Genomic DNA, 24,525 nt, shown 5'->3' with positions numbered 1-24,525 from the left:
GTGATCTTGAATTAAACTATGTTTCCCTCTAAGCCTCTCAGAAAGTGAATCTCCAAAGGATTTCCAAACCACGGCTATCTTTCGAAACGCGTCTGAAGCGAAGGCGTCCGAGGCGGATGAGTTTTGTACCATGTGGGATTTCAGAACGAAAGCTTTAAATAGCATGACTTCTGAACGAGTTTTGCACCTCCCGTGCCCGTCTCCTCACCAGGAGGAGAGGCTGTATCGTGCGACAAAACCTCCCGCTACCCGAGCGCGCTGCCCCGCAGAGATCTCGAGGAGCTCCCACTCAGGAGCGCGCGGCGCCGCCTGCATAAGCCACAAGGCCGATAACGATAAATCTCTTGAACGCAGTAAATAAAAAAAAAAAAAAGTAAATGCAGACATTAGATTCCCATTTCAGCTCTTCGCCTTTTAAAGAACCCCGTGAAAGCGCAAACCCCGGGAGACCACCACAGACTACAAGCCGCCGCAAAAGCCCCGCCGCAGCAGCGCAGCCCGCCGCGGTGCCCCGCGCAGCCCAGGTGGCGCCGGGGAGGCGGCAGCGCCCACGCCCGCCCGCCGCCCCGGGGCCCCTTCCCGGCGCCCACTCGGGAACTGCCGGCCGCAGCACGGCCCGAGAAGCCGCCACCAAGTGAAGGGCAAACGGGGTCACCCCGGCCGGCCCCTCGCGCCACCCAGGGCGGCGGCGGCCGTTAGCCGTTAGCGGCCGTTGGCGGCCGTTGGGCGCGGCGGGCGCGGCTCGCGACGCCCCCGCCGCTCGGGGCAGCGCGGGCGCCGCCTCAGAGCGGGAGCGCTGAGGGGAAACGAAAGCGAAGGGAGGGCGCGGGGGATCCCCGGGGCCGGCGGCGGCGGTAGCAGCGCCGCGCCGCTGCCGGGCGGGGGAAGGCAGGCAGGCGGGGAGGGAGGTGGCGGCCGTAACGCCCGGCGTGCCCCCAGTGTCTCCCCGCGCGTAGTGACGGCAGGGCGCCGCCGCCGATGCCCGGGGCAAGGCTGCCGCGGGGGATGCGCTGCTTCATGCCCGGCGCGGCTTGCGTGCCGGCTTTGCTCGTCACCTGGTCCTCGGCCGCCTTCATCATCCCCTACGTGGTCGCCGTGCTGGCGGGTCACATCGACCCCCTCGTCCCCTACATCAGGTGAGGCGGCGGCGGCGGGGGGCGAAGGGCGAAGGGCGGCCGGCCGGCCCGGGGCGGGGGGCAACGTGCGGGCTGAGCGGGGCGAGCTGCCTGCAGGCGCGGGGACGGCGGCCACCACCACAGGCGGGAGGTGCCGAGGGGGCGCCCTCAGCGCCGGCTGCGCGGAGAGACACCCCGCCGCCGCGGCCCGTGCCGCCCGGGGGCAGGGGCTGAGCTCGCAGCACGGCTGCGGTGCCGCGGGGTGGGCGCGGGAGCGGCCCGGGAGGAGGGCCGGGGTGGCCGTGCAGGGGCCCGCTGAGGGGCACCGGTCACACCTCCAACATCCTTCCTCCCCCCGAGAGCCGCAGGGCGACGGGTGCGGTAAAAAGGATCTTAAATGTTTTTCTGCCGGAGCCCAAGTATGCTGCAGGCCTCATCCTGGCAAAACTTCAGCGGTGTAATAACTTCTACTAAGTGGTGTCATAGCTCCAGAACTGGGCCAAAGTGCACCAGATGGTGACATGGCTTGAAGCCCTACACACACGCGCACACACACACACACAGATTTGTAAAAGCCTAGAAGCAGTTGTAAAAGACTCCTCAAGACATGATTACTCTCTGATTTCTGTCACCTCAGTCATTCAAGCACAGTTCTTTAGAAATCACTGCACTGGTTTTGTTAACATTTATATCTAAATAGTAACTCACTAGCATTTAGCTCTTAATAGATTAAAGGGTGAGCTGCAGATGTGAGAACGGCTCTGTCCTTTCAGAGGATCTGAAAAAGCTTTGCAGATGCATGTTTCAAGAGAGATTTAGACCCAGTTCCTTGAATGGCTTTATGGACATAATTTCATAAGCTGGCTAACCTGAGTTGTGCATGCACATGAATTTGTGTGAAAGTTTAGGTCTGTGCTCATAAGCAGGATGGTGCAAAGGGCGCTGCAGCCCACAAGAAAGTTGACCTTCATTCAAACTGAGCCAAAGAACGCTGGGCTTCCTGCTTTTTGTTTTTTTAGCAGAACTTTTAAAGGTAGATTATCTGGCCAAATCTGAATTTGGCTCTCAGAAAGCCTTGTTCTTGTCCTTGCACAAGTATCATACCACCATCATTAACTATGGTGGTTGTAGTTACGCTCTTTCGTGCAAATGCATATGCAGTATTACTGACACAGAAGTGCTTATAACTAGTGCATTTATCCCTTGTACAGCAAGGAAAATAAACCGTCCAATGTAACTGTGTCTACACTCAGAACACGGTTTGTGCTCAGAAGGATGTGGAGGTCCTCTAGTAAGAAACAGCTGAATCTGACAAAGGATATTTCTTATTGTCCCGTTGTAAGTCCAGTCCTTGAATAAAATATATGAACAAACTGGACACTTTTTCTGTATTATTTGTCTTTACATAGCATAGCATAGATATGCATAGCATAGGTAAGTGGACTTTGAACTAAGAAATCACAATAAATATCCACATACTCATATAAAAACATCATAGATGAGACTGTGTCAGTTATTAAAAAATATTTCAGGCCCTCTTGTTTTGCTAGTAACAAGTTTTAAATAAGACAAATATCTTGTGTGTTTTAAATCCTTTTAACACAAGATTTGGGTGAAGGATATATGTTGTCAGTTGGTGAACAATTTTTAATACTTCTAAAGGCAGCTGATCTTGGTAGAAGGTGCATGCAATACACTTGGGAATAATATGATGACTCCTGCTAAATACTCAGGACAATAGTCATAATGTAGTTCATCATCTTATTTTGTAGGTCCTTGGTTTAGCCTAAGAAGCTGTATCATGGAATTAAGAACGTGATATAGTGACAACTTTGATAAAAGAGGAAGAATGTTGCAAGATTTCAGTTGTGCAGTATCTTAAAATAAACTTTAAAAATAAAATAAAGTTTGTGTGGGGAAACTCCAGTTAGACAAAGGAGAAAAGTACTGACAAATTTTAGTTCAACGTTTCTGAAATTCTTATTTAGATTCCTCAAGTATCCTGTCTTGAGGTAACTTTTCTTGAGGTAACTTGTTAATTTTATTTGTTTACCATGTAACAGCTGTCACAATGAGAGAAAGGTCACGTCTATGTTTTTCATGGAAACTGTGTTGATGTTTTATCAAATAAACCATATAAATACATTTCTGAGTAGACCAAAATTAATATAATTTTAGTTTTTCTTGCACCTGGGGTCTAGAAGCACGTTTGGTTGTGCCCAAATGAGCTTTTTGTGTTCATGCTACTTAAAATCCAAACAAATTTGGATGTGCCAGGGTGACTATTTGGTGGCTTGAATTTTCAGTGAAAGACTTAAGGGAATTTCCTGAAGGATAAATGCTGTCAGTTAGTACCTCTAGATCAGTCATATCTGTGTTGGCAGTATATAATCTGCTAATTCCTACTTTAAAATTTGTGGACTTCAGAGAGAAAAAGTTTATGATGGGTATATAGAAAATGTGAAGATGACGAGTCTTTTGGCCCTAAAATATTTACTCCCTTTCTCCTCTACTTTCTCTTCTTTCTTTCGACTCTTCAGGAGACTATTTGACTTAGAAGAATTCTACTTCTTGAGACAGTGACACAAATACTGTCATTTTGATACCAAGTTACTCGTCTTTTCCATGATGGCTGTGCTCACCTATGAACTGTTGTAAATTAAGTGAACACAAGTTTTTGTTTCATATATGCCATTTTATTTTTTCTTTTTCATTAAAAACAATAGCTATCACAGAATACTTGTAATTTTTTTTTTTTCTGAAGCTGCGGACCAGAAAATCCCAGAAGTAAACAAAACATATATCTAAGTCTTCATTTAGCAGTAGGGATTTTTCAGTAGAAAGCATCATGTTAAGAAGATTGTGTCCTTAAAAGTCCAGTGCAGTACTTTGTAATACATTTTAGATATAATATTCTTGATATGAAGGTACTTGAAAAAATGTATCTAAGATTATTGAGTTTAAAAATGAATAATACAAAATCCCCCTATAAAGCTTTAGCTTGAGAACAGTTTGAATTAAAACTGAATGCAGCTAAGTGCAATTTCAGGTTATTTGGATTGCTCTTATGATGTGAAGTGTTCCAAGAACTTCAAATACCCAATTTCTTTGCATGTGCCAATTCCATTCTCTTCTCACCTAAAGCCCTTCAAAAGCTTTGAAGTGATCACAATGCAGTACTTAGCATAGAGCAGTTTCTGATTTGCAAAAGTCCTTCCAGATTTTCACAAGTGGCTCAATTTTTAAGTGAAGTCCCGTGTCGTATTTGTAAAACACTCTAGAAAGAAGAGGAAAATATATGAAATTCAAGGTTAAAAAATGGGTAAAGGAAGCAAGGACTAAAATGATTTTTAGAAATGTCGAACAGAAAAGTGAGAGTCACCGTATTATTGCCATTGATTCCACTATCAAAGAGAATCAAGAATAACGCAGAGTGCATGTTGTAGCAAGTTTTTGGAAAGCATAAGAAGAAGATACGGATGACTAGGGATTGCTAATGCTTGAGTAAGTTGTAAAAGCTTGTCTAAAAGCCTGGGTCTCCCAAGCTTTTGCTATCTGAGGGTTTGGAAACAATCAAGTCAAAAGAAAATATAAGGTTTTCTTCTCTTTGTTGCATCAGCTTTTCATAGAAAAGGGTTCTTCTTATTCTTAGTTTACTCCCATTCTTGGCAAATCAGCTTAGCAACTGATTACACAAACACTTCTGTAACATATATGGAGACTGAGAGAGAGCGTAGTTTCTAAAAAACTAAATCCTTTGAAATGTTCTTAGTTTTCTAGCTTGAATAAACCAAATTTTTAAAAACTTTCTTTAAAAATGGTTAATTATTTAGTGAGTTTTCTCTTTTGGATGCTACAGATCAGGCATTCATTATGAGCACCTGTCATTTTGGCTGCAGTTCAGCTGTATAGCGCTGAAAACTAATCCAGCCTCCCTATTGGAATCAGTAGGATTTATCTTCTCAAAACACATTAAAAAAAACTCTTTAGCTGGTATCTAATTGTGCCATCAGACACCTAAGAAAAACTTTCATTCTCATAACCTTTGCTCAGTTTCCACCTAACTTTGGCATTAGCTAAAATTCTTACAGATTTAGGTTTCTGATAGTAAAGTTCTTTGGATATGTCTGTTTACATACACACAGCCGTGCCTCTTGGTATTGGTGACTGACTAACTGAGAACCCAGCTCACATGTGAGAACCCAGCTCACATGTGAGCTCTCTAAGGATTTACAAACTACATGTTTTCAAGTGGCTTGGCTGTTAGAGCCTGATCTGGTAGATACTCTCAGAATGGCTGCACCTTTGACAAGACGCAATAGGGCAAAGAGGCGATGGTATTGCACTTATTTCTACTTCAACAGAGCACTCACCTAATATGAAACAATTCTGCTTGAGGGGACTTGAACCCACATATTCCCAGAAGTATGTCCTTCCCACTAGGCAAGACCATTCTCCGGTATGGGTATTTGTGTGGGTGTTTGCATATATGTGGGGAAAGAGGGAAAAAGTTTCTCAGCGTGCCCTTGGTTGAAGATATTCCATCTCCTATATAACATATATTTTTCATATAAATATGTATATATGTATGTATACACATACATTCAGTAGACGTTCTTGCGCTCATGCCTCATCTGTCCGGTCCAGTGAACTTCTAATTATTTAATGCAATGGGGAACAGCTTCAGCAGAAAAGACTTACAGCACCTTAGACCTAGAGTACTCTTAAGCTATATCTACATTAGTAAATTAAACGGTGCCGAGGAACTTTCCCAGGCATTGGAACGTAGTTGCTCTCCTGGGGTAAAATCCTCTCAAATAAATCAGGAAATTAAACCCAATTCTCTAACATCTTAGGATACTGAATGCTATTAGATATATTTTACTCTGTCACAGCATTAGTTCGTCTGATAAAAGAAATGTCATTTCTAAAATGTCATTTATGTGACCATTTATGTTGTTCATGAGCAAAGTATCCCAATCCATCACATCTCTACACACTGCATACAGAAAAGGAAGACTACAGCTCAGATACTATGCTCTAAAACTATATTTTCTTTCTAAAGGCAAAGATTCAGTAATACAAATAAAGCTTAAGTATACATTAAGCGACATTCCATTTTACATGTTTAAATGTCTTACAGTAGTTCACACAAGTAACATTAGTCTTGGGATTTCATGTGTACATCTCATTTGTGTGTCACAGATTTCAAATAACTTTTAATTTCTTCTCTCTCTCCTTGCTTTAGCGACACTGGAACTGAACCTCCAGAGAGTGGTATCTTTGGCTTTATGATTAATATTTCATCACTTTTAGGTATGTATAATGTACTTGGTCTGAACACAACAAAGAAATGAAATCTAGCAAAAGCTGTCTGCTTATATTTGCAGTCCATACAAAATTCTACAGAAAAAGTACTCCACAGACTTCCGATAATATCATCCAGATGGAAGCAATATCCAGAGGGCCAGTTCCTTGGAGTCAGTAAGTGAGGAGGTGTTCAAAGCATTTCTCCTGTCTCTGAAGAGCAGCTCATCAGTGCAAAGTAGTCAATGCAGCTGGAAATAAGTGGAAGGAGATGGCATAATTAGTGTGCACCAACGGTATCTTTGATGTAGGAAGGTGTTAGGTTATAGGGTAGAGCGGAAAGGGGAAGAATAGTGATGGAACAATACTTGGCTTACTCTGTGAGATGCTTACTCCTCCACTAAATCTCTGCAAAACCTGAAACAGGAAGTATGGCACTTCCTATCCATTTTTAGGGAATGGAGGATCAAGAGCTGCCTAACTCTGTGTATATGTACTCGCTAAATAGCCTTCACGGAAAAGTGAAATCCCATATTATACCTTCTCTAAGGGTCTCATTCAGGCACAGTGACTTGGTGTGTTGTGTATAACGTCTTAGTGCTTGGACAAAGTTACCTGATTTATTTTTCCAGCTGTAGATAGACTGAAGCAAAGTTTTGTGCTGTCAAACTGTGTTATAATATTGTTCTTTATGGAATCCAGCGAACACTTGTTATACCCTAATGCACCACAGTCTTCCAATTCAGTAGAGATGTTTGCTAGGAATGAACTGCATGTGGGAGGAAAGTAGGCTGCACTAAAAACCGCGTGTAGTGGTTTGGGGCCTCTGTTACGCTAAGGAGGAGCCAGAGTTGCCCCAAAAGCTTTGAAAATATTTTCTGGTTACAGGGCTAGTTACGTTTTTTGCTGTTTACACTCTGCAAAAACTGTATTGATTCTTCAGGACGTCTGTTATAAAGACATGTAGTTCTGGTACCAGAGCATCAAGAGTAGAATGAATTCTCCAATTTTTGGTTGGTGGTTCATCTTCCTGTGATGAGCTCCTCCCTTCCTAATGTGAAATGCAGATGCCTCTCTGCCTAAAATACACAGGAGAATGGGATTTAAAATAGTGTTTTTCTTGAACTGATTCACAGTTATTTCTAGATGACATTAATATGCAATGTCAAGATAATGCTAAGATAGCTGTATTTGAAAATAATGCATCTAGAATTTGCTACCTTTCTTCTGTATCCCGGAACTACAGAGAGTATAATTTATTGTACCATGCTTATAATTTCATTCTATATGCAAATGTGTTACAGGGCAAGGTATTAAAAGGTAAGAGATACATGATCATTGAACAACATTTTTTTTTGTTTTTTAGGTGTAGCTACAATGTACATCAGATATTTAATAATAGAAAAGCAAAATGAGTCATCACACTTTATTAGTTCCTCATTCAACATACTTTCATTGTTTATTGGATTGATGGGTTGTGTTGGAATGGCCATTGTTGCAACTTTTCAGGTATGATCATGAATTTCAGATCATAAATAAATTTTAAGTTGTTTTAGCAGTCAAACAATCAAACAGATCAGAATGGTTAACATCACCCCGGTGTGGATACTTGGCAAAAGGAGTAAGAATGTCTTGCTCCTGACTTCTTTTAGTAGCTTTAAAAAGGCAGATTTGGTTTCTCCCTGTAAACTAGATTTTTTGCTTGCATAGTAATGCCAGTAAGGGGTTTTGTGTGTGCTTGTCTTGTTACATGTCTGTACTGGAAAAAGTGCAGTCTTGGTCCTTTTAACTGTAGGGTATAGTGAGCAACTAGTGAACAGTACACTCTCATTTACTAGTAGAAGAACTGAGAAATGGAGAGGCTGTGAGGTTTGTTCAAGGTCAGGCGATTGCTCAAGGGCCAGGAATTAGAAGTTATGTTTCTTTAGCATTCAACCTAGTCCCTGTAACCAGTGAGTCACACAGGAAATTCACATCCATGTGCGCTGTTTGTTTCTTAACAACTATTTTTCCCCAGCTGGTGAGCTAACTCCATATCTGAGTACTGTAGCAGAGCTGACTGACACTATGGGGTGTCACTTTATTTTCTCTCTCCCCAAAGCAAAATATCTAGTTTGTTAAAAAGACTTCAGTGTGAAATTTCTCTGTGAATATTTAAGGTTTGCTTTTATTTATACAAATCTAATGCCATTTGTGGTGAGTCTTTTAACTGGCATAATTAATTGTGAGGAACGTTTTTTCCCTCCTTTTGCTTTAAGGTAGGATACAATAGGCAACATGGGGTTTTAATAGTGCTGCTCTCTGAACACTTAGCAAACATGAGAAAAAGGGTGGGAGAAAACACTAGCAGTGTATCCTCTAAAGGGGAAGAGTTTCTGAGAAAATAAGCAGTGGTCATGAATAAGAAGTTTGTTCTTCGCTTTAAATAACACAATACTTGAAATACAGAAATAAAAGACAATGGAGGAATACCGTTAAAAAGATGACTGGACACGGAATCAAAAAACCCTCAGCCCTTCATGAACAAGGCAAAGCAAAAATCCAGGTCTCAGCAGGTCTGTTTTGCCTTCTGAATATTACACATGATTAAAAGAGAGCTCCCTGTCTTTGACTAGAAGGCTTACGAGGTCTGCTGCACCAGATCTACCAATGGTTCCCACGGTTCTGTAGGAGTTGTGTGTGATGTGGTTTGTAGGGAAGCTCTAAGAGCTTGATAGGAACAAGAGTGAGAGTTATGTAAGAAAAGTTCTATGTATTTTCTGTAGGGCTGAATGCAAAGCCAAAGTTAAGCTTGCTTAATGCTTTCCATACAAAATCCTGTTGTTCCTATATGGAAGGCAAAAGGTAGGACAGAAGAAGAAAATGCAAGTATACTTGAGAAGGCGCTTAAATAACTTTTTAAGGCTTTTAATGTGCTTTAAAATCTGACAGAACTTAATACATCACAGAGAGAGAGAGAGGGGAGTGAGTAGAAAGAACAGCATAGGAAAAGAAAATAAAAAAGAGCACATGAAAATAATCATCGTTAGAAGAAAAAGAAAACAGCGGCCTCCAGCCAGGAAGGATATTAAAATATATAATAAAAGGATATTGATGTGTTTTCGTGAATCACAAAAGTAGATCTGTGGTAGGTCAGATCATAGCGCATGTTTTGATATGCTCTCATGACAGAAAACAGCTTTAAAGCCAGCTTATCTATCTGGCATTAGATTCCAAGGTGGCATAAGTTAGTATTTGTAATTTTTTGAAACATTTAGAGTCAAAGAATTTCTGTGGAATCTTCATGTGTTTTATTACTGGGCGTTCTACTTGTTCATGTTTAAAGGAAAGAACCTTCCATAGGTAGGGTATTACAAAAATAGAGGCCACATGTAGTGACACAGGAACTTTATCCTCAGCAACGGAGACACTGAATAAAAGTAGCTGATGATGTAGGAAAGAGTAAAAAGGCTGAATAGTTCAAGGGACTGACAGTGGAAGTCCTTCATATCAAGAGCTTATTTTGGGAAACACTTTTCTTTAAAACATATAATTAATTTTCTGCTGACTCATTTGCTGGAGCTTCTTAGCTGGCCACTGAAAGGGAGGATAAAGCTATAGCAGTCCCAGTTTAGATCAGCTCCCATGAAACCTTACCAAGTTCAAGTATGGCTACACAAATACGAATTCAGCTTTCAGCATAAAAGAATGAAAATCTCTGGCAGGGGAGAGTGAAAAAGGAGGTAATGGAACCTCTTAAGAAAAACACAGTGCAGTTCCTGTTTGTGGAAACAGTAGGTCATAATAGACCAATTGTTACACAGCATTAAAACCGGTCTGTGCTTTTCCATGTTCTAACTTTGATCTGATGGCTTTGGACATGGTTGGAAAATTACTCTTTCACCTTTTTCTTCCATCTTACCTGTGTGGACTTGGGAAAAGGGACTGTGTCCTGCTGTTTGTTCATGCCCAGCATAGTGTGGCTGCAATGACTCCCTACCACTGTACAAGCCGTAACAGCTAACCATTGTGCTAATTCTCTTTCCAGGAGCTGTCTGTTCCCAGTGTCCATGACATAGGAGCTTTGGTGGCATTTGGCTCTGGTGTTATATACATTACACTTCAGTCTATTATCTCTTACAAGTCCTGTCCTCAATGGAATACTTATCTTGTGTGTCACATAAGGATGGCCATATCTGTAATATCATGCGTTGCTGTCATTCCCAGTATCCTTTATGGCATATACCACCGCTTCCCCTTTACATGGTTGTGGTTTTCCTTTATAAGTTAAGCCATTGCTGATAAAGGATGGAAATGAGATTGCAGTTTTTGCTTTCTTAAGAGTTTATCCTTCTGCTATAATAATGCATATAGCATGCTGAGACACTCTTAAAAACATGAAGGTGAGCTTCAGGGCCTTTCTGAAAACTGTATCTCGGCTTTCAATGATATATTTAAGTCAAATGCCCCAACCTTCTTCACAGGATCATACAATACATCAGGTTGGAAGGGACTTCAGGTAGTCAGCTAGCCCACCTTCCTAATCTCCTTCATTTTATGGAGAAAAGCCTACAATAGCGGACACAGCTTCTAAAATGAACCTAATGCACATACATATAAAATACAGCCCAGCATTCTAATTTTAGACCAACATCTGCCTATACATCAACCACTATGATCTATGCACCAACTGCTGCTGATTGCTTGTATAACGGCATCCGTTATATTTTGCAGAGTATTTTTGACATAATAAACAGGAAAGACAGACATAAATATAGGATGGAAGATTATTTGGTCTCTCAATCAAACGGTGGCAACTTTTTGTCTGTGCCAATGGTCCCCCAGTCTGTGATATTCCACACGTAGCAGTGCTGAGCAAAAATGTGCCATGGGTAAAAATTGTTTTTCTCCCTTTTTAGTATAAGGAGGCTGTCAACAGCATGGAAGGGTGGCGGAGCAGTATGTTACCGTTCAATTTGGAAACTACTGCTACATATTTAGTCTTCCTGACTAAATCCAATAACTAAATTCACATCCTTGTAAGAACAGCAGAATAACACCATATTTTTCTTAAGGTTCTCTATACTAAAGGCAAAGGGGCCAATGTCACCCTTTGATACACATATGCACTCAAATTCTCATTAGTAAGTATTTCTGAAGCTCCTATTGTATCAGATGAAACAGCATGCAATTACTAAAGTGATTAATTCAGAAAGCAGAATAGGATTCAGGATTCTTATGTCCTCCTCAGCTCCTCTTGTTCATAAAAGTGAAAATCTTAGTTGACTATACGACTTGACCTATACTTCAGTGCAGGCTATCAAGAGCTATAGTTTTTACTTTCACAGCTTCTCTGTTTCCTAGTGGTGAATGTCCAGAGTACATCACATGACTAACCTGCGCTGCTATTATGAAATTGTAAAGTGCATTCATTTACCTGCTGTCTCTCATCAACACGTTTCTTGAAACTGGTTTAAACTATTGTTATTTCTAGTTAGCCTTGCCTGTGAGAAAGGATTAGAAAGGCTCATTTGTACTCCTGTTAGATCTTTCACTGGAAACGCTGAGCTATGTATGTTGTGATATTTGGAAACTGAAATTTGAACTGAAATGCAGAACCTAAAAAGGCAGAGTTGGCAAATTCTGTACAGACATTGAAAACAAAATAGTTGGTGACATGTCATATGATTTGTGACATTACACTGTTTTCTTCTGATGGCAATGGCAGGAACAGGAACAGGGAACTTTATATAAAATTCTTGTAAAGGAACAGAACTTACGTTTTAATAAGAAAAGGTTTAAGTCATAAAGCGTAGTTTTTGTACAAATAAAACTTTGACATTTACAGAGTGATAAAACTGTGATTTGGTTATGAGCCCACTGCATTCTTTATGTGTTGAGATTGACCGATAATGTTCCTATGTAAATTAATTGTCATTAACTATTTGATCTGACCCACAGAAACCAAATCTACCAAAAATAGTTTACCTCTGACAATTATTTTATTTTTTTAATTCGTTGTAGAATAACGAAGCATATGTAGAAGATTCCTCTATAAAGAATGTAAATAAACTGCAGAAAACTAGATCTCTACCTATGGAGCTGGACTGAAATTCAGTACAGTAATTGACAAATGAACCAAAGTGAAACTAATTTTTAAGCTTCAGACTGAAAATTTGTTGGGTTTGCCTCTCATCATGATGCTGCCCTGCCTTCAGTGCTTGACTGTTTGCTCCCTTTACCCTGTCTATTCCTAACCAAAGGTGGAACTGTTGTCCTGTTGTCCTGAGAATCTCATTTCCCTTTCTTCCTCTTTACTCTGGGATGTCCTTTAAGGCTAAGCAGATTATTTGGATCATGTCGGTTGGTGCCCAGCTAGAAGGCTGCATTAGATAACTCCCCTAGAAGCTCACTCAACACACTGATGGGCTTTTTCCACAGCTTGCTGAAATCAGAGTGACCTCATTGCTTTTACTGGAGTTTAGGTGATCTGCCAGTGACGAAAAGTGGTCACAGCAGATCATCACTTGTCAGACATCCAGCTGCAAGTTTTTGGTTTCAGCAGATATGAAAGGGCTTTTAAAGAGGGCCCCAGTCCTTAGCAAAAAGTAGAGGCACCTACTGTGGACTTGTGCAAACCAGCATGGACTTGCTTCCACAGTTCTCGGTCATGAATGTGATTACATTATTTTTTCTCCCTACTGAGAATATCTCCCTTTGCCCTGTGTACTTTGGAAGAACCAACAGAAATCTTTATTTATTCAGATATATGTTTTTATTGCTACTGTCAGTTGCCTTTAATCATTTACTTTTTTTTCTTAATATTTTGATTTGACATTCTGGTTGTTCAGAATCTCCTGCATTTCAGAAGGGGCAGATGGGGTGTTATAAACAGATGTATTTTCACTGTTAATCATTAAACTTCTGTAGTTTCCTTTACACTATTTTTTTTCCAGTGATTGTGTTTGCTTCACGAATTTCCATGACAAAAATTCATTGGATTCCAAATGAAAAGGTAAAATCTCATTAAGTTATGAACTTAATCCTGCATCGTATTATTTGGTTCTTATATTTACCTAAAAGTGTATAGCATTGCAAACATCTCAGAGAATTTAAATAGTACATTATCATAAACAGAAGCTCACCACTTTTGCAATGTTATTTTTCTGTTATTTCTTCATTAGAAAACTGTCTGTGGCTTGTTAAAATCACTGATGGATAAATCTTAAGACACTTACCCATACAACAAATTGTAAAAAACAAACGAACAAATAAAACCCAAAAAATCAGTCTGGAAGTGAGTCATTCTACTTCTTTTTGCAGTCCCATTTCTTGAAAATGAACTTAATACACATGAAACAAAAGTGGACCTTCAACTTGATTCTGAAATTTTTCTTTCTTCTTTTTTTTTTTTAAACAACATTGGCTTTCTCAGCTTTTTCACCATTTCTTTTAAAATAATCTTTACTATTGCGGTAAACATTGAGGGTCTGATATAAGCCATACTAAAGTATCAGATATTTGGATCATTCTCAGTGGTCTTCGAATGATACCTGTGAAAGATAATTTTTATTTTTGGACAAACTTTACCATAGGAGGGTGTACTTTCTCCAAAAATCAAGTTAAATAATGCAGTGAATGTATCTTGCCAGAAGAGTTTAATAAAAGCAAACATGGCGAATGTACTTAAGCAAAGCAGTGGTAAGGCAGCTGTGAGATAAATCTTCACAAGTTAGATAATTTTAGTAGTATCTACCTCTTGAGTTTTTTTTTTTTATTGGAGATGCAAGGGATGCAAAATGTTTTTAGTGAAACGGATGGCATATTTTGGCTGAAAAGAAACAATTTAAATTTGTTTGTGTCCTATTAATGGGTCATTTTATGAGGGTCTACTTAAAAACAAAAATCTTGTCAGGAAATGTCATACAAGGATGGCCATCCATTTTAAAACATCATGAGAGTTTACTGTAAGAGATAGTACTATTCAATTCAGTGGCTCTGAATAAAAGCATCTTAATGTGGGCCACTGTATTCCACTTTGATATCCTTCACATGAGAACTAAACATATTCAAGGTAAAAATTGTATTCAAGCTATTTTTTGATCCTGTACTAATTGTAGTTTTCTTATACTGTCTTTTATGTTAGTGCACAATACATATTGCGGATACATAATGGTAATGTATGCAACCTTGATAAATATACTCACTATTCTAAAGACTAAAATCTGTATTAACTTTTATACAACAGGCTATTGGGATGGTTTCTGATGAGTCATAAGTCCTTAAAATGCTTGTTGAACTTACAGAAGGAAACTTTCCTCTATTTACTCATTTAAAATGTCTTTATTATAAAGACAGGAACTAACTGCACCACAGGTGAAGCGGCCTGAAAAATCACGTTTCATTTTCCTTTAAAATATAACAGTAGAGCATTCTGTGAGAATGTATTTTGTTATACATTTTATAAAACAAACACAGTGAATTTTTCAAAGGAAAAATACATTTAATTTTACTGAGTATATGTTGCTTATAAGATAGCTACTTTTGTTATTGCTTTTTTTTCCATTTATGTTATTGGTGGTGTAAGCTGTGTGTATTTGAATACACTTGTATGTATTTGAATATTATTGCTTTGTTTAATTATGGTAGAATTGAAACTCCTAAACAAAGCACCAAGATGCTATTATGCTATGTATTACATAAGCATAGAACACACCGCCCCAAATCATTTACACTGAGAAGTTAACAGATTCCTTTCTCTACCCATTCGCTCTCTTTTAAGGATCAACTTTTTCAGAGCCCCGGAGCTCTCAGCTTCTGACAGATTTACTGTGAACTCCTAACACTCTACTCCCTTTTAGCATCCGAGGACTCTATCTAATTGATGTCCTGAAAAAAAACCTTTCAAACGTTCATCATCAGAGTTCACAAACTTAAAAGTTGTCATCCATGACAATAAGTAAAATATAAAAACTGGTTTCAATATAAAAACTGGTTTCATGCCATAGACTGAAAAACAGGACTAGAAGGCTGTTTGTAACTAGTGGGTTTTTATTTACACATACATTTCTAAGAGTCACATAATTCTGAGTCCCTTTTTCTTAATCAAAACAGTAAGAAAAGGATAATGCCAAAAGTTAGCAGTCCCCATATTTCAAAATATTTTATTTCTGCTGTATACACTAATGAGAATTTCATTTTTTTTTTAGCATTCCACAATTACTTAGTTTAGCTGTTTTATTTGAATGTTTATTTTATGTTTCATTCCATCAGGATTATGTTTATCATTTTGTGAGTGCAGTCTGTGAATGGATAGTGGCCTTTGGTTTTATCTTCTTCTTTTTCACCTTCATTAGAGATTTTCAGGTTGGTATCTGCATATTTTGGCAGTGGCTAAGAAGTGCTCTGAATTTTTTAACAGCAAATGCAATAGAAAGTTACTGTTCTTAACTGAGCTATAAATATCAAAGCTATACACAAATAAGTTTTGTCACTTACAGAGCTGATTCCTGTCTACCTAATAAACATTTTTTCCTCTCAGTTTTAAAATATGAAAATAAATGTAACGAAAAAGTTTAATAGGTGTCTGTTCTTGAAAATAGTTCACTAAATTAATATCTTATTTGTCAAGGTTTTTAGAAACAAGCTCTCTACAAATGATATAATACCAAAATAAGCAGTGCCTCTAAAATTGCATTTCTTTCTACCTACGGCATTTTCTGTAATAATTCAGTGCATTTCAGCCAGAGTTTCTTTTCTTTTAAAAAGTTACACATTTTGATTTATGTTCCCTCGTGATGTGAAAAATATCACATACTTTATAAATAGTATTGGCATGAAAACCTTCTGGTGTGGGTAGCCTGGATATATATTATACATAGTTCAGTTTCTGGTGATGCATCAATCCCATTTTAAGGAAGAGAAAATATTAGATTAGTTAAAAAGAACATACCTTTATATGATTTGTAAAAGGCATGACTTGAACTTAATTCTTTAGCTTTCCCTCTCCAACTCTTGCTGTTTACAAGTATGTTCTAGGTGCAGAGTTTCATGGGATTTTGGTTCTGTATAGGGATACAAAATGATAAAAACATGAACGTGCGAGACTTAACCTTGGCAAAAGAACTTGTTAAAAAAAAACCAACAACAACAAGAACACACCACACAGCTCACAAGTGCCATGTGGGGATTTGAAGACAAAACCTCGTGGATATCGCAGTGGGAGTTTAAGAGGATTATGGCCTCCTTTTCTTTCTCAGACTTTTGAATGTTCACATTCCCCATAACTTTTTTGGACCTTTGGGAAAGTGCAGAAGAGAGCTTAAGGTAGAAAAGACTGAGAACTGCTGTTTTATACCATAATTACAAAGATTAAATGAGTCAGTTGTAAGCACTGTGAACGTCATATCCCGTAGGTCTTTCATGAATACCATTTATGACATTGCCTTACATAAATCCTAGAAAGTTAAAAACAATAAATCCAAACACTTGCATAACTGCACAACTGATGAGGATCATATATGTGGGCCAATGGGTGCTGTGATAAATTGCTGGAAACCATATGCAGGAATTGTGGAGATGAGAAAGGAGGAAAACTAGTGAGACTCCTCCAAGTCCTTTGGCATAAAACCAAAGCTTGCAAGACTTTATTATTAGTTTATTTGCTTCTTTGCTTATGCTCTTGCTCAGCAGGAAAGTGGTTAACATATATAGAAATCAGTGTTCAGCTAAGGATGCAGAGTTAACATACATTTAGTTAACTGACATCATACATCTCTACACCAGTTTACATTTGGTTGATGTTATCATCAGGTAGATCACAGCTGTAGGACTTTCCCTTATTAAAATGAAGGTTACATTCTGCAGAACAAAACACATTCAAAAGAAACAGTTGTTCAAAATTACACAATGAATTACCTAAAAGAAGCATAATTGCATTCCAAAACTGACAAAACTACTGAAGTAGAAATGATTATTACAATACAAAAATGATACTTCAAAATTATAATGACACTTCAAAAAGCAAATTTTTCACCATTACATTTACCGTTTGTCTCTTTGGATATTTACTGCCAGTACATCCCACTCTGATCTCTATACATAGGATGGCATCTGTTTTATCACCAGGAAGCCTCTCCACTGTCGGTGAGAATTCGCAGACAATGCTGTAGTCTTCAGATAGCTGAATTAACAGATGGGGCTGCTTCAAATCACAGACCTCAAAGTGTTCAACGTTGAAAGCGTAACCATATAAACACTGCGCGTGTAACAAATATTAGAAAGCAATATAATTAAAGTAAGTAGAATATGTAGGCCTCTTATCTTAGTTTACAGGCCTTGAATCAGCATGAAATCTAATGTTAGTGTTTGACAATGATAAATTACGTCTTACCAGAGCGCTGCAGTGGATTTTTTAGATTCCATCCTCTTACTGTCCTAGCCACTGCATACAAAAAGCCAAAAGATTAATTCATAAAACCACTTGAACACCAAATTCTGAGAAAAAATAAGCCTTCCCTTTTTCATTTCTCACAGTACATATTTTACTTAAACAGGCTAACTTTTTTGTTATATGTCCACATGCTTTATATCACAGAACTATGAAGTTATCTTCTTAAACTGATCTTGCTGTATTTTTCTTTTAGAGAGTTTCTTTAAGGATATCAACAGAAATGCATGAAGACTCCTGATCCTGGAGAAATTTATATTTTGTATAGATGAACATTTTAGGATTATTTTTACTTACATAAAATGCTGCAGAGGAACCTGGATTTTCGAAGATGAAGAACCCATGCCATTAATTCTGAAACAACTACAATAGCATCCAACAAAACATTTTAAATACCAACAATATTCCTGTATTTCCTTCCCCCTGGCTGGGGCCCTCTTGTTAGGATATTTTGTAACTTTTTTACTGTTTGGCATATTAAAACTACTATAACAGAAGAAATCTGTTAAAGCACTTCAAAGGCTTTTGAAGGTGTGGACCTCCTTAGTTCTTTCCTTTTGGTCATATCCATATTTTTTCATTTTTAATATTGTGATTAATGGCATTAGTTTTATACTTGGGAAAGTACGTTTTTCAGACAGGTCACAAAGTCTAAAGAAAATGGAAGACACTAAATTCATTGAATTCCTGCTCTGTTAAGTTGAAAGGACTATATGAAAGAAGATGTGAGCAGAAGCAGGCATCTTTGTTTCAAGACTAGAAATTAACAGTTAGTGGATTGCAACACTATGCTACGTGTTTCTAATGATGGACACTCTATACAAATGCAAATCCTAGGAGAAGTTTATACTGCTTGCAGAAATGTTTTCTAATCATCACTGCAATGAATGTTGTAAAAGTCTATCCTTTCTTTCCCCTCCATCCATTGCTGGCCAGAGGAAGCTTAAAATTGAAGTGGGAATCGAAAGGAACAATGAACTATTTATGCAAAACCTTTTTTCTTGGGAGCTACACTAGAAATATTTTTATTGCCTGCTCTGTTTGTATGATGTTTTCTATTTGTTAGTCCGTCATGAGTGGCTGAGAAACTTCTTTTGCATAAACTACAGTAAATCCCATGATAGGTAGTGTTGTTTTTACTGACTTACGCTAAATCATTTCTCCACCCTGTCCAAAAGGACAAAGTCTCATATTTTTTAGGCTGTGCAGCTTATGTTACTGATGAAAAATTACCATTGCAGCCTCTGTCACAGTCAAAAATCATGTAGGGATGAAATACAATCAACTCAAAATATCTAAATAATGCTTCACCTTAGGGCAATTTCATTCTGTTTGCTCTTCACTCTTACGTGTGCCGAGCCAGTGATTACCACCTATTGTATCTTATTTTTCTTATAAGCTATTATAAATTCATATTTATGGTTTGCTCTGTTTGCATACTGCCTTGCATGCTCTGACAGCAGCGTATGCTTGGTGGCAGCAAAACAATCTTGACAGCCAGAGGTTTAGTATTGGGAGATAATACTCGTTACAGCCATTTCAGACAGACTAGAAAGATTCCAGAAATACATATCAATAATAATTTTGAACATTTCAATATAAAGAAGGTAGAGAAAGTCAAGATCTTGGTATTTCAAACTGTTTCATAAGTACTTAGAGGTCTTTTCACAAGCCTTCAGGTTTAGAAGCCTTCTACTTGAAGACTTCAGAGGGTTGAACTGGCAAGCTGATCCTAGTGGTTTACTGTGCCCTCCGCAAATATTGTCTCTCCATGAGATTTTGCTGCAAAAGCCGATCTCCTCCAGGAGGAAGTGAAAGGTAATATGGTGCTTGGATTTTGAGAAGGGGCAGCATCCATTTCCTTGAAAGAAGAGATAATGTCCCTTTACTCTAGGGAAATTTAAAACTGCCTCCAGAGAAGAAAGCTGAGAATTAGTTGTTCACAGATCTGTCTAGGGTAACAAGTACTCTCAGTAAATCTGTCCGGGTCCTTCAGTTTTTAACCTAAATTCTCTCCGAGAACTCTTCCCTGATCATTGATCTGAATTAAAAGCAAGTCCAGTTCTCTTTCCAGCCCTCTTCTATTTGTAATCTTTGAACTGTAAGTTTTCAGATAACTTTGCTAAGGCATCCACTAGCTCGTATCAGAAGGAACTGGTTTATCATAGCAGTTCACAAACCTATATTTTACACGATATATTGAACCTCTGCAACAAAACAGATGAATACCCGTTTGGCAAGCTTGTGTTAATAACCTCTCCAGAATTATTCCTTGTAAACCATTTCCTACCCTGGGTCATAAAGAAAAACAATCTGGAGGTAATACCTTGTTGTATCAAGCAAAGTCTCAAGTATGAAATTACTTTAAAATGTACAATTTACTTGAGTTTAGGAGAATATAAGAGAAGAACTTTTTTTAAAAAAAGGTTTTGTGATCTTTTTCTTTATAAAAAACTTAAGTTTCTTCCAAATTCTAGATTAAACGAAAGGTCTAATCAAGAGCAGCATTGCCCCATTTGTCAGCCAAAAGGTGGCTGATTGATTGATTCCACGTCTTTTACAAGTGCCAAATAAATAAAATAGGGAATGTTTCTTAAGGGATAAGTGATCACCTTCAGAGAAAAATTAGAGAAATAAAGGAGTGTCTTTGCACAACATTCACTCGTTCAACTCATGTCTCATGCTCGTTCGCTGCTAGACCTAGGCCTCACATGCCAACCTGTGCCTTGGCAAATCCCATGCCAGCTCCTGCTGTTCAGCTTTGCCTGCTTTCCCAAACTGTTGTATCTAGCAGGGGAAGTCAAAAGAAGAGCCCTGTTAGAAGGCACGTTTACCCCACTATGCAGGTGAGCAACTGCTCCTGCGCACTCATGTGCCCCCAGAGCACAGCAGTGGAGGACATTGTGGAGAGGAGGAAAGGGAAAGTTTGCCTTACGTGCCCTTTTGCTCAGGTCTAAGATGTCTGCTTTCACATTGAGAGAGAAGCAAAGTTATCTGCCTCAATCTATCTCACAAATGAACTTTGAACAATTAAATACCACAGTCAAAGTTGTGGGGGATGGCTCCTTCAAGGAGATCTGAAAATTAAAAAAATACATAACTCATAAAGATGAGTGTCTCTGGCGGGCAAGTTGAGGAGACCTCTCTGACACATCAGCAAGGAGAAGACAGCCAACAAACACAAAAATGGCAGGACCAAAGAAAAACAACTGGTCTCCAACGTGGACTTTTTGGGGAGTGGCTCTCTAAATAAAAAACTCTCTAAATAAACTCTCTCTCTAAATAAAAAAAAAAAAAGATCCCGCATCCAAGATCTTAGCAGAAAAGAATAAGCTATTGACTTGGAAGACTGAACCCCTGCACTAGAAACTGGCCTACAGGAAGCTTGTGGGACAGAGCTTCAGAGTTTCCAGGAAGGCAGGAGGAGGGATTTTGAATGTGGGAAGACATATAGAGTGAGAAGAAGTAACATTAGAATTAGCCTGAAAAATTAGGTTGGTAGGTGAAAGTTTTGATTATAGAACTAATTACCTAAGCTCTCCAGAAAACACAGAAAAGTAGATGGTAAATGGTGTGACAACTCACACAGAGCTCAGACAGTGAAATTACAGCAGCAGAGGCAGATAAAGAGGTTGGTGAAAAGAGAACAACTTTACTCTTTATGCAAAATAATCAGAAAGATTAAGCCTGTGCTCTCTGGAATGCTTTTTATTATATAGCATTACTCTGAAGTGCTATGTAGTAGCAATGTAATTCTGAAGCTGTATGAAGGGTAAATATTTAAGGAGGAGGAGGAGGACTGTTTGAACTTATACCGCATTACAGGAGATCAAACAGGAAAGCAATCTAGCTAAGAAGTTTAGACTTCCAACGGAAGGTAGGAGCTCCTTTTCATAGGAAAAGAAAGCTGGGAACTCTCACTGACTAATTCTCAGGTGGCTTAATAAGGGTTTACCAACTTCTTGCTTTGCAGATATCTCATGATGAAGGAAAGAAACACTCAGCAGGGCACAACTGCTCCTTGGCCATAACCTAAGCAAGTTGTAAAAGATCCTCATTTATAATATTTCCAGTAGACTGTAACTTTCACAGCTGGGTCTGTCTTTTACTGTGCATTTGTGTATGTGGTCCATACATATATGAACACCCTGTATTGGCATGATGAAGCCTGACAGTGGTTAGAGTCCTGCATGTCATTGTAATATGCATAAGTGATAATAATTGCTACATATCGTAAAAATAAAAGTGATTGATGATATTTTTATGAGATTAGGCTGCGTTTTCCAAGTGGTACTGTAGCATGGAAAGGGTATTTCTCTGATTTTTAAGGGGAAAATAGGCAATTTCTCCATTTTGTATTTTATGCTTAATTTTCCTTATACACAATAGATGGCGCTAGTAGACCACGTTATCAGTGTATATTTTCCATATTCTGGAAGAAGTTATTGCTTCTAGTAAGTACAATAGTTTTTCTAGGTAGCCTCAACTGTTTTTAATAATCATCTAGAGAGTTAGTTAAATGTTTTTTTTATTATATCATCGAGGAACAGAGTCAGGTCAGTTCTAAGTTTCCTTGCCATCCCCTTCTGCCTTAATCTGAGTACATATATTTTGTAACTGCAACCTTTACTTTCATAGCAACTTCAATATTTCAATTAATTTATCTCAGTCAAAGGAGCTACTCGCTATAGTTAGCAGAGGTACAAGTTGCAGTTCAGCTTTAATTTTTAAGCCACCTTCTTTGGGAAGCTTTTCCTACCTCTTTACAAAGAAGGTACATGTTATTCAGCAGTTTGAATACGCTATTCTATCAGTTCTAATGGAGCATCAGAAGGCAAAATAGACTTTATTTCTGCTGGACAATAATTTACAAAAGGACAAGATTTTAACATTTCAAAATTATAGCCGTTCCACACCCAGAAACAGTGGCATATCAAGTTGTGAAAAGCAATTTAAAGATAGCTGTTGTATCCCTTAAAAATCCACTTTTGTTTACATATAAGTCTGTTTTTAGTTATTCATTGCCCAAGTAAACAGTTGGGTAGCATTTTTTGCATGTCTGCTGTGAACTGTAGTTATAATCCAGGCCTCTTAACATCTATCTACATTTCTCTTCTTGGTTTCAATAAGAAACTAAATTTTAAAAAAGTAGCATCTTACATATAAATGTAAACACAAACAATGCTAAAATTAACCTTGAAGGTCTGTAGAGCAAACTACTTCTGATATAGAGCTCATGAAAGAGCCTTTTGAATTGAACATGCTGCTAAGGCACCTGACTCCTAGTTTCTTTTTGATCAAAGATGTAATTGAATTGTAACAAGTTTGTACAGGCCAGAATTTCTGAACATCCATAAACTTCCATTGCAACATCCATAAACTTCCATTGCTTAAGCTCAGACATCACAGGACAATACTGAGACTCATTAAGATCCAAAAATTCTTTTTATTTTACCTGGCATTATAGAAGTTCATCATTTTCGGTCCTAAGCAAGCCACATTGAGCATAGATATTCTTCTAAAAATGTTGACCTTACTCATGCTGTTTCTCAGTCTCCAGTCTACAAGACAGAGAAGCTAACCTCCCTCAGCAGTGTTGCACAGATTTTTTAAAATAAATATAGAAAGAGCTTTAACAAAGGAATAGTTTATTACCATTAGCCATTTTCAACACAGTGGAACACGAGATCCCTCCCAACACGCACTCATGAAATTCATTGTAAGTGGAAGTTACCTTTATAAAAAGGCCTCTCTGATGAACTCCTATACTTTCACCATGAGATTTCTAGGGCCTCTTTGTAGCCCCACTTTTATAAAGGATATTAGCAGCTAACAGGTCTCCCTGCAGAGAGGTATCTTTACTTCCTCTTACAGTGCATCAAATAGTTGAAACAATGTAGGAGATTTTCAAATATTTCATTTTCTTTCAGTTTGAATTATTCAACAGTGTTTTACCGACTTCACGGTTTATTTGGTTGTACTTTCAGAAAAGACGAAGTCCAGTAACACTCCTAACTGCAGTCCCTGAATCAAGTGAATCATAGCAAATTAGGAGCCAGAAATTCCCCTTTTCCTCTTCTCCCATAGAGCACGGATGATTTCTCTTTTCAAAGGAAGAGGGAGAAGGCACTAATAGCCTGAGATTTAAGGCTGAAGAGATCAGTCTTCAGCTACTGAAGTCAATAGGACTTTTGATAGATGTTTCAGCAGAAAAGTAGTAGCTCTAGAGTCCTTCAGACCCAGAGAAGCAGACAATAAGAAGTTATTCTCGTTCAGTAGCCTCTTAGCTTCATTATCTGTGGACTTCAATATCTTGACTTTTTTTTTTTTAAATCTGTATGCAGTAACAATGTTGAAGAGCTGTGCCCTGCATGTGACAGTAACAGCACCAGCGCAAGCAGACCTGGCCATTGCTCCTTCGGCATCCCACACCAGACACATGTATATGTTTAAACCACACAGAAAGCAGCTGCTAAAAAGCTTGCCAAAGCACATACATCTTCTAAATAAAAATGATCTACAGGTACTAGGCCAAATTTATCCTTGAACTCTGCTGCTATTGGTAAAGCTAAGTAATTGCAGGAGTGGCAACGGGAAGGAGGGGCTGGTGACACCACACATTAACATCTACAGGTAAGGGGGTCAGGGGAGGCGTCACTCAACAGTGCAGTGTCA

At 38.7% G+C, this 24,525-nt stretch overlaps 1 protein-coding gene across 3 annotated transcripts; it reads left to right on the top strand.

The window, feature by feature from the left end:
- The first annotated feature begins 839 nt into the window (after positions 1-839).
- On the top strand, positions 840-22,101 carry DRAM1 (DNA damage regulated autophagy modulator 1). Of its 3 annotated transcripts, XR_011141285.1 has the most exons (8): positions 850-1,136; positions 6,364-6,431; positions 7,789-7,931; positions 10,450-10,627; positions 13,358-13,416; positions 14,548-14,576; positions 15,675-15,767; positions 18,047-22,101. XR_011141285.1 is itself a non-coding variant. In XM_068944669.1 (7 exons), exons 1-6 carry the CDS (start codon positions 979-981, stop codon positions 14,572-14,574), a joined length of 633 nt encoding a protein of 210 aa, XP_068800770.1. In that variant the 5' UTR covers positions 840-978; the 3' UTR covers positions 14,575-14,576; positions 15,675-15,767. The 3 variants fall into 3 exon arrangements, 2 of the variants coding, with proteins under 2 accessions (XP_068800770.1, XP_068800760.1); XM_068944669.1 differs by lacking the exon at positions 18,047-22,101 and having other exon boundaries at positions 840-1,136; XM_068944659.1 differs by lacking the exon at positions 14,548-14,576 and having other exon boundaries at positions 863-1,136; positions 18,047-22,086.
- The last annotated feature ends 2,424 nt before the right edge of the window (positions 22,102-24,525 follow it).

This window comes from Struthio camelus, chromosome 1 (assembly GCF_040807025.1).
Source record: "Struthio camelus isolate bStrCam1 chromosome 1, bStrCam1.hap1, whole genome shotgun sequence".
Classification (NCBI taxonomy): Eukaryota; Metazoa; Chordata; class Aves; order Struthioniformes; family Struthionidae; genus Struthio; species Struthio camelus.
Note: the sequence above shows the minus strand (reverse complement) of the source record. Positions and strands in the feature narration are given on the sequence as shown.